At 55.7% G+C, this 16,404-nt stretch overlaps 1 protein-coding gene across 1 annotated transcript; it reads right to left on the minus strand.

Moving 5' to 3' along the window:
* Window positions 1–382: 382 nt before the first annotated feature.
* MANBAL (mannosidase beta like) lies at window positions 383–15,787 on the minus strand. The gene is made up of 2 exons (XM_056121194.1): window positions 15,573–15,787; window positions 383–1,153 (listed from the first exon to the last, which is right to left on the minus strand). The coding sequence occupies exons 1-2, from the start codon at window positions 15,720–15,722 to the stop codon at window positions 1,046–1,048; spliced, it is 258 nt and encodes an 85-aa protein (XP_055977169.1). The 5' UTR covers window positions 15,723–15,787; the 3' UTR covers window positions 383–1,045.
* Between the last annotated feature and the right edge of the window lie 617 nt (window positions 15,788–16,404).

Consider the following 16,404-nt stretch of genomic DNA (forward strand, 5'->3'; position numbering starts at 1 on the left):
GTCCCTCCGGCCGCTGTGCTAGTTGGGAGAGTGGCAAAAGCCAAGCGAGCCGGGCGGACCCCATCCCCGCTATAGGCTTTCCTGGGTGGCTGATTGGAGGTGCGTGATTGGGTCTTGGGTAGGGTGTGCCACGTGAGGACTGGTGGGTTTTTCTCAGGCCACTCTGAGGTCTTATGGCCGGTTCCTCAGTGGAGGGGAGCCTGGGAAGGAGGAGGGCCCAGCCCCCATGGACAGCAAGTGTCCAGTGGGAAAAAGCTGCACCCCGCGGCCAGCTGCGTCTGCCAGACAGGAGCCCCAGGATGGCTGATGGTGTGCAGGGTCACCCCCAGCCCCTGGCAGGGAACCCAGCACCCCCCCCCCGCCAGCACATCAGGAGACAGTGTGAGAGGTCAGCACGAGGCCACTTTATTGACCTTCACTCCTTGACAAGTCTCGGCAGTCAGGGGGTGAGAACACTGGGAGTGACAGACAGGCCAAAAGGCACAGCCAGAACAGGTGCCGGCAGGTGGAGAGGATGGCATAAGACTGATCGGTTCTCCCATCTCAGACACTCTCGGATCCGGATCCGGGGCAGAGGAAGCCTGCGCTCACCCAGCTGAGCGCCTCCCACCAGCCTCTAGACCAGGCTGTGGTGCGCAGGGGACCCCGAACATGGCTGTGGCCCAGATGTCCTGGGCCCTGCAAATAGGCATGGTGCTGCCAGCCCCCGTGGGCAGTCGAAGAAGAGAGTGGGCGTGCCCGACAGCAGGGGACAAGGACTCGGGCCTGAGGTGGGTGACGAGGGCTGGGCATGATGAGTAAGAGAGAAAGTGTTGCTCTGGAGGCCCTGAGACAGCCTCTGCTCACAGGGTCTGCGACCCCCCACTCTCCCTGAGTCCCCCGCTCTGAGGGATCACGGAAGCCAAAGAAGAAGTGATGGTCCAGCCAGCTGGGGACCGTCCTTGCCGTGTCGCTCTGTGGGTGGGCGACGTCTGGGCCGCCAGATCTGGGATGCAGAGAGAGAAAAGGGTGCGGGGTCCAGGGGGGTCACCATGCAGGCCCCCCTTTATCGCTTCTTCTTCGTCTCCTTCTTAGGCCTCTTGCTGGCAGCGGGAGCTGCAGCCCTGGGTTTCCTCGGCACCTCGGCGCTCCGGGGTGCTGCTGGCTCCCCGTCCTGTGTGACGAGAGGAAAGAGAGGTCAGCTCCGGGGATCAGGCCTGGGCCACCGACACCTGCAGCGCTGAGGGCCTGTCCCAGGGAGGGACAACGGGGACCCCGAGGAGGGGAGGCTCAGGGGGCCAGTGGAACCTGGTCCTCCTCAGCCCAACCCAGGGACTCAGGGGTAACTTGCTTCCTCTTTCTGGGCCTTGGCTTATCTGGCTGTGAAATGGGAGACTCAATGCCCACCTTGGAGAGCAGGCATGGGAGGCAAGGAAAGCCGAGTTGGGGCTGGAGCCATAGCACAGCGGGCAGGGCGCCTGCCTTGCAGGGTCTGACCTGGGTTCTCATATGGGCCCCTGAGCCCCACCAGAAGTAAACCCTGAGCACAGAGCTAGGAGTAAGCCCGGAGTCCTGATGGATATGGGTGGTGTGCAAGCGGCCTAGGACAACCCACCTCACCTCCAGAGGCCCCCACACCTGGGCCAATGCTATTCTGGGCACCCAAAGGTAGGACAGGGAGCTGGTAGGCAGACATTTTACTGAGCTGGTGGGCCTGACAGAGGTGGCCCAACCACAGGGTCGAGTCCCAGCATTTTTCTGTGAAGGGACAGCTCTACTGCCTACAGTGGGATCTATTCTCTGTAAGATCTGCTTTAAATTTTGCTGTAATTGCTTATTTTTGAGGGGAAGGGGATTTGGGGCCACACCTGGCGGTACTTAGGCATCCCTCCTGGTGGGGATAAAACCCAGGTTGGCTGCATGCATAGCAAGTGCCCTAGTTGATGGACGATTGCTCTGGCCCCAATAAATATGGTTGTTTTTTTTTTTCTTTTTGGGTCACACCCAGTGATGCTCAGGGGTTACTCAAGGCTCTGCACTCAGGAATTACTCCTGGCAGTGCTCAGGGGACCACATGGGATGCTGGGGATCGAACCCAGATCTGCTGCGTGCAAGGCAAACGCCCTACCCACTGTACTATCGCTCCAACCCCATAAATATGGTTTTTATTTTTATTTATTTATTTGCTCTTTGGGTCACACCCGGCAATGCTCAGGGGTTGGCCTGGCTCTGCACTCAGGAATCACTCCTGGCAACGCTCAGGGGACCATATGGGATGCTGGGATTCGAACCCGGGTCAGCCGCACGCAAGGCAAATGCCCTACCTGCTGTGCTATCGCTCCAGCCCTAAATATGGTTTTTAAAACCAATTTCCAAAGACCCAGCCTGAATTTCACTGGGCTGACAAGCAAGTGGATGTTGGGGACAGGCTTGGCTTGCTCCAGCCACCAGGCTCCTGTGAGAGAAGAAACTGGAGGGCCCCTTCATGGACCGCGTCCCCTTTGTAGGGGGTGAGTGAGCGTGTGGTGACCAGACAGGGGTCAGCCAGCCCCAATCTGGCCTAGGAAGTGGTCACCGGCCTTGCTCCCCTGCAATGGTTCAACATGCCGAGTGCAACTTTGCTCAGTAGCCCCGAGTACTGACACTGGACCCCAAAATCCAAAACAGTAAGAGAGAGAGAGAGAGAGAGAGAGAGAGAGAGAGAGAGAGAGAGAGAGAGAGAGAGAATCTGAGCCAATTTCGAGATTTCTCACTCAGCCTGGATTCCTAGATTTTCTTGCAAGCTTGCAACCTTGGGTGGCACAGGCCGAAGTGCCCTTGTGAAAGATCAGTCCGCACCATGGGTGCCATGGCGCCCAGGCAGTGCCCACCCACCACCAGCCCGCATTGGGGGAGGAGACACCCCTCCACATCCACCGAGCTCCTTCGGCTGAATGGGGGGAACAAAAGCCGGAGAAGATTTGGGGAGGGAGGGCGCGCCCTCCTTGCTCCTGACGCTGAGGGGCTGTCACCCCCCTCCCAGCTCACTCTTTCCTGTCCCCTTGGGGTTGGGGACTGAACAGTGGGTCTATGGGGGGGATCTGTCCGAGTCCTCGGATCGCTGTGTTCCCGTCAGCCTGTGGCCACCACTACCACCTGCCAGGGAAACAGGTCCTCAGACCCTGCCTCAGCCTGCTCCCTCTGCCGGCACTACTGCAACTTGGCTGGGGAAATTGAGTCAGCCCACAGACATACCAGAGGGAACTTCAGAGGTGCTGCTGTGCCAGGTGTGTGGAGACCTGGGAGCTGGCCACTGTCCCCTGCGGTCCCTGTGAGGCCAGTGGGAGCCCAGAACTCTCTGGCAGGCAGGCCAGGTTAGGCTGGCAGGCCTGCAGGTGCCTGTGTGGAAGCCGAGGCCCGGGAGAGGGTGGCAGCTGGCAGCTCCCTGGCCCAGACCCTCAGGCCTCTGCTCCTCCCCAGCGCCTCCCCAGCCCCAGCTGAGCCCCGGGTTCCCACTCTGTTCTGCTGTCCCCTCCTGTGATGGTTGCCTAGTGCTGATGGTTCGCCTTCTCGTTCTCTGGCATCAGGGTCCTGCGCCGGATCCCTGCTGCCTCTGGACCCACCCTCCACGGCATTGCTCCAGCTGGGGGCTCCCCACCACCTGCACTGGGGCAGGGTGCACCTGTATTTCCTGAGCCACCCAGGGCGTTCATCCCCCAGGTCTGGTCCCACCCCAAATACCTTCTTTATCCGCCCCTATGCTCCCAGCAGGACATACGCCCCCTTCACCTCCCTGCCAGGAACCTGATGATGCCACCGGGACCTTCCCATCACTTTCTCCGAGTTTTTGGCTGATCGCCCCTATTAACCTGGTCTCTCTCTGGGACAAAGCTTCAGTCACTGCTGAATGAACGGATGAGACGAAATACCAGCCAGAGAGCTGTAACCATGGAAGCAGCCCTTTTTTTTTTTAATTTTATTTTTTGCTTGTTTCTGGGTCACATCCCACCTTGCTCAGAGACAACTTCTTGCGGTGTTCAGGGGTGAGGCCTGGCAGTGCTCAGGAGGCTACCAGTGGCATCTCTCTGGCCTCAAAGCTTCACTTCTTATTTATAACCCTGCATGTACTTGTAAAGGGCTGGAGCGATAGCACAGCGGTAGGGCGTTTGCCTTGCATGCAACCTGCCCGGCCGACCTGGGTTCGATTCCTCCGCCCGTGTCAGAGAGCCTGGCAAGCTACCGAGAGTATTTTGCCCTCACGGCAAAGTCTGGCAAGCTCCCCGTGATGTATTCGATATGCCAAACACAGTAACAACAAGTCTCACAATAGAGATGTTACTAGGCACGCTCGAGCAAATCGATGAACAATGGGAGGACAGTGCTACAGTGCTTCATGTTAAGACCAGGCCTTACTTGCTCCATAGACACAGACAATACAAACAGAATTTTTATTTTTTGTTTTGGTTTTGGGGCCATACCTAGAGATGCTTGGGGCTTACTCCTGGCTCTGTGTGCAGGGATTACTCCTGGCAGTGCAGACGGGGTGTCAGGGATTGAACCTGGGCTAGCTGCATAGAAGGCAGGCACCCCGTCCAAAATAAAGCAGATTTTATACCCAATATGTGCTGAGAAGATGAGACAATGCCTTGCACGTGTGAGGCCTGGGTTCGATCCCTGACCCCCCCAACCCCCCAAACACACAAAAGAAAGCAGCCCCTAGAGTATGGCTGATCATAGCGAACCCTGACATCACACACACACACACACACACACACACACACACACACACCCCACCCCTGAAAGCAGCCCCTCGACCAACAGTAGCAGCAGCAGCTTCAAAAACTGCTACTACTTAGCATTCACAGCAGTTACATGTCCAGGGCCCATTTCCTCCCAAATGGTGCTGTGCTGAGTCCCTGCATGGAATAAGGGTAGCAAGAGCTGCAGAGCATGATGGGAAGCCAAGCTGTTAGCAGTCAGAGACACCCCCCACCTCTCCCAGGCCTCGGGGGACTTTGGACTGAACCAACTGCAGAGTCGACTTTCTCCATCAACCAGTTGCCTGGCCTGGGGGCAATGGCCCATCAGAACAATCTACTCTGGGTCTGCTCTGGGTTCTGTGGAGGCGCTGCGGGGCTGGAAGTGGGGGCCGATGCATCCCGGGTGGCTGCCTGCCTGTGCTGGTGACAGCAGCTCTCAGGGGGCGGGCGGACACATCCCTGCCACCGAGTCACCGCAGGTATTATCTGTCGCCTCCTCTCCTCCACTCAGCTCCCTGCACCGGCACCCACCTGGTTACCCAAGCTAGAAACCCCCGCGGCACTTCGCAGGCCCACAGTTCCTGTCTGCCCCCACGGCCCAGCTGTCCCGGGGGCCTTTCCGAGGCACTCGCGCCCTGTGGCCCCATCCCTGCTCCACGCTCGCTCCCTTGTTCTCTGACCACAGCCGTGCCGGCCCCTGCAGTTTTCTGCTTTCACAGGGCAGCTGGTTCTCTCCTCTGACCGGACAAGCTCGATGTGGTTCCCGCCTCGGCCCTGGCCCTGGCATGCCCCGCTGGGCAGCTGCCTTCTCATGATGCAGGGGCACCTCTGCCTCTGTGCCCTTGCCCACACCACACTCCTGGCCTCTGGGTGCGCCCAGTGTGGCAGAGTCTCTGCTGGGTGCACAGGGTGACGAAGAAGAAAATGCACTGAGCAAAATCCGCATGGCACCCGCCAGGCAACCCCCACCGGCCGACTGGACACTGTGGCCGCATCCTGCCTGCAAGGAAGCCAGGCCCTGGGAGATGCAGTGGTTGGTCTGAGGGGCATGGCCACCCTCCCCCACAGAGCTGCTGGGCAGCGTAGGTGACTGCTACTGTGCGTGAACCCCGATCCTGCCACAGGCAGTGAGCCCCTGACCCTCCTCCCGTGGAGCTGGCGGGCCCCATATTCCCTCCTGGGCCAGGGCGGGAGTGAAGGCAGCCCCCCACCTGGTGCTTCCCAGGCCCGCAGGGGCCTCATCAATAATGAAGGGGGTCTCAGTGCTGCTCCCGCGGCCAGAAAATTGCTGCTATTCATCAGATTCAAATAATCGAATCTGGGCCATGGCACAGCCAACCCCTTCCAGTGGGGACGCACCAGGAATTTTATGATTTCACTCCCCGTTTCAGGGCAGACTCGGTCCCATAAATCAGCAGCACACGGGGGATATGCCACATGGAAATGGCTCCGTCCTCCAGAGCACAGCCCCCCAAAACCGATACAGGGCGGGGGGGGGGGGGGAATGTTCAGCAGCCCCTTGGAAAGGGACCATCTTCAAGCAAAGACACAGAAAGTATCCAAGGCTGCTCCGGAAAACCCACCTTGAAACAGTGGGGAGAGAAAGCCGGGGGAATCTCCTGCCCCTTCCCCTCCGGATCCTCCCAGTGTCCCCCAGGGCTCAGGCCACAGTATCCGGGAGGACACGCAGTCCAGCACCTGGACCATGTGTGCCTGAGTTCTCGCTGCAGCCTGGGAACGGGCTTGCGAGGAGGCGAGGCCTCCTGGCCCTTGGGGAGCCGGGAGGCGTCCACTGCGAGGGGAGGCCTGAGTGGGGCTGGGGCGGGTCGGACCCGGCAGTCAGGGACTGTGATTAGGAAGAAAAGCCTCAGGGGCTCATTCCAGACACAATTCAGCAAGCCCTGCCCGCCCCCCACCCCCAGGTCTGGGGCTCCTGAGGCGTCCTGCTGTCTCTCCCACAAGCCGGTCAGCATCTCGGGATGATGTTTATATCTCTGCCCTGCCCACCGCATAGCAATCACTCAGAATGGCTAGTTAAGTCAAAAAAAAAAAAAATCACCCAATTCAAGTGCAAACACCTACCAGGCTTACAAAACACAGCAGGCTTGCAAGGTTGGCTCTTCCAGCCCGTCTCAAGGGGCTGGGGCCGGGCAGACACTGGACCACGCTCATCATCAGCCGCAGAGGCTGGGCCTCGCTGGCAACTGGGAATCGATTGAAAATCAAGACCCTTCTGCAGCATTTCCCGACAAGTCCCGCATGTCTAGGCCACTGCCCACTGGCCCAGAGAGGCCTCCATAGCCCACAGGGCTCTGATGGAAAAGTCTCCGTGTGTCCTGCTGAGTTCCATCCGCCAGCCCATAATACTGGCCCCGGCTAGTGGTCCTGGTCTTCTCAAAACCCCCTTTCCGTGGGAACCCTGCCTTACCCTCTACATCATGCAGTCCTGGGGGTGGGGGGTGTATGGGGGGCTCTTGGACAAGTTGGCCACCCCTGGTGTCACTAGTTCAACGTGGACCAACCAAAAATGGTACCCATGACCCCGTTTCCGAGGGGGTAAGACAGAAACACGTGGCTGAGTCTGGGCCAGGCAGACAGGCCTTCCAGAGGTTTGGAAAGAGGCAGAGAGAAGGCAGCCCTCGCTGGGGAAGCCCAGGACCAGGAGAGACTGGGGACACTAGTCTACCTTTGGAGAGGTGCAAGGACCTATGGGAAGTGCAACCTTCCAGGGAGGGTTCCCAGGACCCACTGAATCTCTGAGTCCACGTGACCCTTGACATTCCCAGTTCTTTGTTTTCAGTAGTGGGGCTGGGGAGAGGTGGGCTCTGTGCTCGGGGGTCATTCCCAGCAGTGTTCGGGGGACCATGAGGCACCAGGGGTGGAACCTAGGCTGGTCGCATGCCAAGCAAGTTCCTTTTCCCTCCTGTACTATCTATCTAACTACTAACCCCAATTCTGAGGCTCAATGCAATTTCTTTCTCTTTTTTTTGACTTTTTAGTTCATACCTGGCAATGCTTAGGGGTCACTCCCGGCTCTGCACTCAGGAATTACTCCTTGAGGTGCTTGGGGGACCATAAGGGATGCTGGGGATTGAACCTGGGTCGGCCATGTGCAAGGCAAACGCCCTACCCACTGTGCTATTGCTCCAGCCCCTCAATGCAATTTCTTTCTGGGGGAATGCTGGAGCTGAGCTTCTGAAGTTCCTGTGGAATGGGTGCCCCGAGGCTGGGAAACATCCGCCAACCTGCCCAGAGCTGGGACCAGTGACTGTCCTGCAGAGGAGCTGGTGGAGCGATGTGGCAGACATGCACAGTGATGGGCACAGCCCGCGCCAGCACTGCAGGGAGAGCTGAGATTAACTGCAGATCAACTATTACTATCTGCTGTGTGAGTCACTGAACTAAAAGCCAACGCCCACCCGCCCAGGGCTGGTGGGGAGGATCAACTTGGCCGTGTAGGAATGGATCCGAGAGAGGCTGGGGGTGTGCGGGCAGGTCTGCAGGAAGACAGGCTGGTCACTGCGACCTCCTCACCTGCTGCCCCTTGTGCCTGGGGCCAGGCACCCAATTCCCCCAACCATTATGCACCTCCTGGGGGAAACCTACCTAGGATCTATCTTCCCAGGAGGCACACATGAGCGAAAAACATGCTAGGAACTTGGGCACCTTATGGAGAACGGTTCAAAGGATGCCCAACTCTGAAGGGGTGTGGGGCAGCCTCCCAGCCCGGCCTCTGGGTGGGTGGTGGGGGCCCGGGGATGTTGAGCGTGGGGGCGTCTGGGCCGCACCTGTGGTCTCCCTGGGCCTTCTCCCTGCTCCTCTGAGAGCCAGAGGAAAGGGCAAAGCCAGCTCTGCCCACACAGCCCTCCTGCGCCTCTGGGAAGCGTCCTCCCCTGGCAGCCTGGCACTCACTCTGCGGGAGGCGGCCTCCCCCACAATGGCCGCAGCTGTCCCAAAGTGGGTCAGTCCCGACTCCTTCCCTGGAGACGCTGGAGCGGGGGCCGGCAGGAAGGCAGCCCCCTCTGGAATGCTGCCGCCGAGAGACACAAGCTCTGGGAGCTGGCGTGCCAAGTTTCCTCTCACGGAGGAGCAAGGAGGCCTGGGAGGAGGAGGAAAAGGCAGGCGGCAACGGGGCGGCCAGCAGAGGGGATCAGATGAGACGAGGAGGGAAGGGGTCGTCAGCGTGTTCTGGGACAGCACCTGCAGATTCTCCGAGGGCCGTCTCTGTCTACACTGTGTGGGAGCCACGTCCTGCAGGTTGGGCATGTCCTGAGTGCGGGGCCTTTTCTGAATCTTAATTTCCCCTGAAGAGCCCAGCAACCCACTCTTGGGTTCCAAGTAATAACACCGGGCGAGTGGAATAACTCCAACTCTGGCCGGCTCCTCGGCTGCCACCTGGTTGCCGGCTATTCTCTCAGGATGCCTCCTGCCTGCCCACAACAGACCTGGGCTTCCGGGAGAAGGCTAAGGACCCGCAGCTGTTCGGCTGAATCACGCGGGGATGCTCCAGCCTCTCTGCCCTGCAGGTGTCCCCCGTCCTGGGCCCAGGTCGCCGATTGTCCCAAGGGAACATGGGCGAGCTCTTCAGGAAGGGGCCACGGGCAGTGCCCCTCACAAGCCCCTGGCCCACGCAGACACCTCTGACCGATGTCATCACCCTTGAGCCACAGCTGCCAGGTGGCTAATGAGACCCGTGGGAGAGACGGGCCCACGGGGGGCCCGCGGGGGACTCGCAGGATACAGACTCAGGGGCCTCTCTCTTTTATTTTACATTCCAGGCTACAAAAATGATTGGATTAAGTGGAACCCGGGCCGCAGCCAAGTCCGCACAAACATTTGTTTTCTCGGGTCTTGGCTTAATGAGGTGTCAGTGAGAAAAATGTGCTCATTTGGCGGAGGATTCCAGGGACCTGGGGTTCCATTTCTCGAGCTGATTCTCACTCCTACTATTAAAAGGGAGGGGGTGGGGTGGGAAGCACTTGAATGCGCTCCCTGATGAGCCCCCAAAGAGTTTTCAGATGATCTGCTAAGGATTGAAGTCCTAAAGTCATAAACCGGTTGCAAAGAAATCAGCTTACTCGGGCAACAGGAAGGACATTCTTCTGCTTTCAAAGGCTTTTCCATGAGCTGGAGCCAACAACACTGTCTTCTAACCCCCCAAGTCACTAATAAACCTTCTCTCTATAGGCCACACAAGGGCGATGGGTTTGCTCCAGGAAGCAAACCGGCAATGGGAGCGTGGCTATTCTCGGGGTGCCTCCACCACCACTTCTCCCTCCTTCCGGGCACCTGCCTCCCGCCCCCGGGAAACCTGGGCTTCCCGGAGCTGTCCCCACTCCTGAAGGCTTCCTGCCTCGCGCTAACATCGTCCTCCCTCCTCCTCGCCAATTCCAAATCCCACCTAGCCGCTAGGGACAACCTCCGAGCTGTCTTAGCAATGTCTCTGTAAACTGTTCACACTCCAAGGATGGTGTTTCCCGCCCATTTATTTAGGAAAGTAGGGAGTGGAGAAGGTGGGTACCAGGAAGAGGGGAATACAGGAAAGCTAAGTACCAGCCCGGCCTAATCGAGGGCCACTGGCTAGAATGAAGCACCAACAAAAAGTGAAAATAACAGCACTGTATTACTGTTTGTTTGTTTGTTTGTTTTTGCTACTGATTCATCAAGAAGCTTTACAAGAAAAAGCTAAAGCAGGGACTGGGGAGATAGTACAGCAGGTAGGGCACCTGCCATGCACATGGCCAACTTGAGTTCAATCCCTGGCATCCCATTTGGCTCCCCTGAGTCCTAAGCACAGAGCCAGCAATGCTGGGTGTGGTCAAAAACAAAACAAAAGAGAAAGAAAAAGTTAAGACAGTAAGTTTCAATCATGAAGAAAATCCATTTGTCTGAGGCTTCACTTCCCTAAACTGCAGGAATTAAAACAGGGTGTTACTGGGCCTCACTGCGAGCAGGAAGGGCACTTGCCTTGTATGTAGCTGAACAGGGTTTAATCCCCAGCACCCAATACGGTCCCCTGTGCATTGTCAAGAATAATCTCTGAAGAGAGAGAGAGAGAGAGAGAGAGAGAGAGAGAGAGAGAGAGAGAGAGAGAAGAAAAGTGCGCTGGTGAATGAAGGGATAGGTGTTGGAAAACTATGTAACTGAAACCCAATCAGAACAACTTTGTAACTAGATATCACTGTGATTCAATTACAAAGCATCACCAGGTGTGGCCCAAAACAATAAAATGAGATGTTATTATTTGGGAGGTACTGGGGGCTGTGGGTCACACCTGGCAGTTCTGGGGCCTCACCTGGCTTTGTGCTCAGGGGTCATTCCAGACAGTGCTCAGGGACCATGTGATCTTGAAGAGCAAACCAGGGTTGGCCACAGCAAGGTTAGAACCTTAACCCTGTTCTCTCTGGCCCTAAAATAAGATTTTTGTAGTATATGTATTTTGTTGTTTTGGTTTGATTTTGGTTTGGGGCCACACCCAGTGGTTTAGATGTTCATATGCTACTCCTTGCTCAGTGCTTGAGACCATGAGGTACTCTGGGCCTCATGAACCCGGACCTCTTGCATGCAAGGCACAGATTCAGCCACTGAGCTCTCTCTGCTCCCTACAGTAGGTATTGGAAAAGATGAGCTCTTTTCTCTAAACTACTAAGTGGCAGAACAGGAAGGGCATGAGGGCACACAGGGAGGTGGAGGCATATCATTAAGGTCTTTGTTAATTCCCTTCCTCAAAAGCTCTCAACCCACAGTACCACTGATCCCCCAAAAGGTAACAGACACCCCTTTTCCTTTTCCACTGACCCAGGCCTCTGTGGCTAGGAACAAAAATTTACAGCACAGCAGGGTCAGAAAGTTCAATGGGCAGAGCATCTGCTCCGGATGCAGAGAGCCCAGGTTCAGTCCACATGGTGCCCAAAGCTCAGGGTGACCTCTGAGCGCTGAGCAGGGAGTAGGCCCTGAGCACCACCGCGTGTGGCCCTCCAGTGAAAAAATGAAGTGAGATAACGAAGAACACAACAAGAGGTGAACCGCCGCTTTCCACGAGGCCACAAACCTCATGGCCTCCCGTCCCTGGGACTCTGCGGGCCCCAGCAGCCAATGACGGTAAAAACATGCGTGACCTCGGCATGATGCCTCTGGGAGGACAGAGACCCAGACCACAGGGACTGCATTCTTCAGAGTGTGACACAGTCGTGGGTGCAGGTGGCGGTGGACAGACGCCTTCGGAGGGCCTGCGCTTGCCCACGCTCACTGGCCGCCCCCGAAAGGCTGAGCTTCCTTAGCTCTGCCTCCCCCTTCCTCCGGTCTCATTCCAGAGCCCCTCCGGGAGCCTCAGTGCCGGTTCTGTCTCCTCAGTCCCAGATGCTGGCCGGCCCGAGCTCTGTGTATCCAACTGCTCCCGGAGCCAGAGAAAACCTGAACTCGGGCACCCAGGAGGGAGTTCAGGTTCCATTCCCTGCATCACAGGCTTCTCCGAGCACTGCTGGGCTCACCCAGAAGTACCACAACCTCACGCCCTTGCAGTGAACCACCAGCTCTTGTCTGAGACCCGCTGGTAGGGACCCGAGGTCCCCTGGGCACCACTTGGAGGAACTCCGAAGCTCTCCCCACCAAAAATGCAACACGTTCCCTGCCCATCCCCAAAGTCTGTTCCTACGTCAGGGTTCCTGTGGCGCCGGTTTGCCGCCACTGCGCTCCGGCAACACACGCCGGCCATGAGGACCTCGGAGACAGTCTTCTCCAAAGCAGCTGCCTCTCAAGAACACACATTCAGTGGGGAAAAATAGGTGAGGGAAACAGGGCTTAATCATATGTTTTGGGTACCAAAGCGGGGGACGGCACATGAATAGATCTGTGTAGAGACACACTGTACACACAAATCTGCACTTGCTTATTTTACTGTCAACAAGAAACAAAGGATGAGTCAAAATAAAAAATAATAGGGCGGAGGACCAGAGATTAAAGGAAACTAATGTGCCTATCTTGTCATGCAGTTTTAACTTAGAGAAATGTTTTATGTAAGTGCTTTATACATGCTTCATATAATTTTTAAATTAAATTTAAATAAGGGGGGGGAAGTGTGTAAAGTCTGAAAACAAACAGAAGAACGAGGAGGACTCCAAGCGCTGGAGCACTTGCTCTGCAAGAGGGAGGCTGGGACTAGCCCTGAGCATCCCCGGCGCGGCCCCACCTCCCTGCTCCCTCCTCCAAAAAAGCTTTCTTTGTGGTTTTTATTTGGTCTAAGAATATGTCCCAGTAGGGTGTGCGGTCAAAGTCCTGCCTTTTGTGATCCTTCCCTTCAGAACGGTCCACTCCCACACTCACAGCACCAGACTGATTTGCTTCTGCTTATGAGTTGGGGGAGGCAGGGGGTCAAAACTGCCAGCGTTCGGGCACCACTCTTGGCTTGGTGCTTCGGGCACCGTGGGGCACTGGGGATCAAATCTGAGACTTCTCTGCACTATCTCTCTAGCACACCCCCCTCCAAGAAATTTTATATTTTATTAAGTTTTATGGCAAATCTATTAAGGGAAACTCATTTTAGAAATAAATATGGGGAGGGCTGGAGCCATAGCACAGCGGGTAGGGCGTTTGCCTTGCATGCGGCTGACCCGGGTTCAATTCCCAGCATCCCATATGGTCCCCCAAGCACTGCCAGGAGTGATTCCTAATACAGAACCAGGAGTAACCCCTGAGCACCGCCAGGTGTGACCCAAAAAGCAAAAGAAAGAAAAAGAAAGAAAGAAAGAAAGAAAGGCAGAAAGGAAGGAAGAAGAAAAGAAAGAAAGAAAGAAAGAAAGAAAGAAAGAAAGAAAGAAAGAAGAAAAGAAAGAAAGAAAGACGGGGCGGGGTGGTTGGGCCACGCCTGGCGCTGCTCAGGCAACTCCTGGCTGTGATGAGGAATAAATGTGGGACTGAGCCGGGGCCACTGACCTCCATACTAGCCCTCCAGCCCGGTTACTGAGAAACTTCAATGGACAGATTGGAGGCTTGCAGGACATGGAGTTCTCTCAGATACATGAACGCCTGCTTGTAAGTTTGCCATTGGCTGGTATCTGGGACACTGGATTTTGGGTGGTTCCCACAGTCCCCAGAACTGGTAAGAGTGTTTCACTGAGCCTAGACCATGCAAACAACCTGATGTGTGCTACCACTTGCCTTCTGGGAGTCTCGAAGCCTGCCTTCGCTCGGCCGAGGGAGCTTATGTGACCTGGCCCCAGCAGAAACCTAAGGCACGTTCTGCAACACAACACATCTCACCACCTGACTGAGCGCCCTTGAAGCACAGGAGCATTAGAAAGTAATTAAAATTCTTAAGTTTTAATTAACACTTGATTACAGTTTTAATTCAAAAGTTCATTGGTAAGGCCTGGAGGAGGCTGGAGCCCAAACTCACTACTTTGAAAAGTAATAAAGAAAGGGGAAGAACCAAGCATTCACCCGCCTTTTAGTATGAACAGCATTTTAGAATAACCATACAGGCAAGGAAGAAAAGGTCCTCATAGCTGAAAACTTCTAGGCAATAAAGGCAGAAGGAGGTCGGAGAGATAGTACAGGGGTTATAATGCTTGTCTTGTATCCCATTGACCCTGGTTTGAATCCTTGGTCCACCTCCTGTGGTCCCCTGAACATCACCAGGGGTTACCTCTGAGTGCTGCTGGATATGGCACCCCCTAGTGAAAAAGGGGTACCGGAGAAACCCTACAGGATGTAAGTCACTCCTATGCCTGGTTTAACTCTGTTCAGATTCCTGGCAACATGATGATCCCCGAACACTGCCACGGTCCACTCCTTCCTGAGTACGGAGCCAGAAACAACCCCTGAGCACCAGTCTGGGTATTCCAAAACATCCCCCCCCCCCACCCCACACCCCCCCCAACAAAAAGTATATATATAAAGACATTTAAAACCTAAATGCTGAAGGGAAGAATAGATCTAAGCGATGATCATCAGTGACTGCTAAAATTATTTAAGTTACAGACTTGAGATGGTAGAGATGGGTGGTTATAATTGGGGGCTGGGGCCAGCTACCACCAGCTGAATCCACTGACCCATCCCAGAAACTACACGGGTGACAGCTGGACATTACATGCCTGCTGATGCCACACAGCAAGAAGCACGCAACATGAACAAAGATGTTCTCATCCCAGGGCCTGATCTAAACTGAATCCAGCCTCGGGATGGAAGGTCTTGTGGGTAGAGACACATGCTCAGAAACATCAGAGAAATGACCAGCTGGCAGCTGTACCCTTGGTGTGGGTACCGTGCATGTCAATGCTCTGCTTTCTCTGATGAATGAATGTCACAAGAGAGCAAAGGGAAGGGTGCAGGCCACAGAATAGAGACTCGGAGTGGGAGTTCCTGGCACGAAGCAGCTGTGTGATTGAGCCGCTCTCTTACCCAGAGTCCTCTGAGCCTGTCCACTCCCCTGGGTACCACCATGTCGCCCAGAGTCTTGGACTAGCGTCTTCCTCTATCTGCCCTCAAGTCCTGACCCCTGCAGTGTGCAGTGCACACAACATGCACACACACTCACACTACACAGGCATACTCACACAACACACACATATACACATTTACACAACACTCACTCAACCCCTAAGGAAGGGGAAGCCCAGTGCCAGCCTACAGTTGTGGGGAGACAGTGGAGACTGTCTCTCTCCGTCTGTGACTCTGTGAGCAGGGACAACCGTCTTTTAGGAGAGGTGACATGCAGCCGGCAGTGAATACACCTGCATCACATGTGCACCAGGTGGTACGGGGCACCTGTGGAACACAGAGCCCCACATGGCCCCTGACGGCCCATCACCTTTCATGGCTGTGTCCCCAGCCTGGGACCCACAGGGACAGACTCACCACCTCGTGGCACTTGGGCAGGGGAACGATGATGGCCAGCACACAGATGAGCTGGAAGATGGCCCCCAGGAAGAGTCCGTAACGCAGCAGGTTCTCCAGGAAGGTGGGTTCCGGCACCTCAGGGGGTGAGAAGTCCAGGTCGGAGGCCATGGCCCAGCAGCAGGCTCACGTCTCCTCAGCTCGCCTCTCCACACTCTAAACACAAAGGATTGCATTTCAGCCACGGTCCCGTGGGGTGTGTACACACATGCACAGACACTCACGCATACACACTCACACACGCATGCTCTTACTCATGCACTTATGCATGCTCATACTCACGCACACTCACCACACGCATGCTCATACGCACATGCACACAACATACACACATACTCACACAACACTCACAGGCATACTCACACAAAACACACACATACGCACTTACACAACACTCACATGCACACACATACTCATGTACATAATACTTGTAAGCACACTCATACTCATGCACTCTCATACGCACACACTCACTCTCCCAGTCACAAGACACAGGCGCATATACTCATGTACACTCACATAACACATGTACACACTCATGCACACTCTCACATGCACACACATACCCACTCTGTCACACAATACTCTCACATGCACGTTCATACTCATGCATACTCAGAACACTCAAATGTACACACACAGAACATGCACACAAATGCACATCACACAACACTCTCATGCACACACATACTCCTGCACACAACACTCGCAAGCATGCTTATACTCATGCACACTCACAACACTCACACGTACACACTTACAACTCTCACATGCACACACATGCACTCTCACA

This window comes from Sorex fumeus, unplaced genomic scaffold (assembly GCF_029834395.1).
Source record: "Sorex fumeus unplaced genomic scaffold, SorFum_2.1 ptg000044l, whole genome shotgun sequence".
In the NCBI taxonomy this organism is placed as follows: Eukaryota; Metazoa; Chordata; class Mammalia; order Eulipotyphla; family Soricidae; genus Sorex; species Sorex fumeus.

What these genes read in the sequence shown, in the direction of transcription:
- MANBAL (XM_056121194.1), bottom strand. Translation starts at nt 15,722, where the DNA reads ATGGCCTCCGACCTGGACTTCTCACCCCCTGAGGTGCCGGAACCCACC. An exon ending in TGCCCAAGTGCCACGAGGTG is followed by an intron (nt 1,154 to 15,572) that starts GTGAGTCTGTCC and finishes CTCGTCACACAG; the next exon opens with GACGGGGAGCCAGCAGCACC.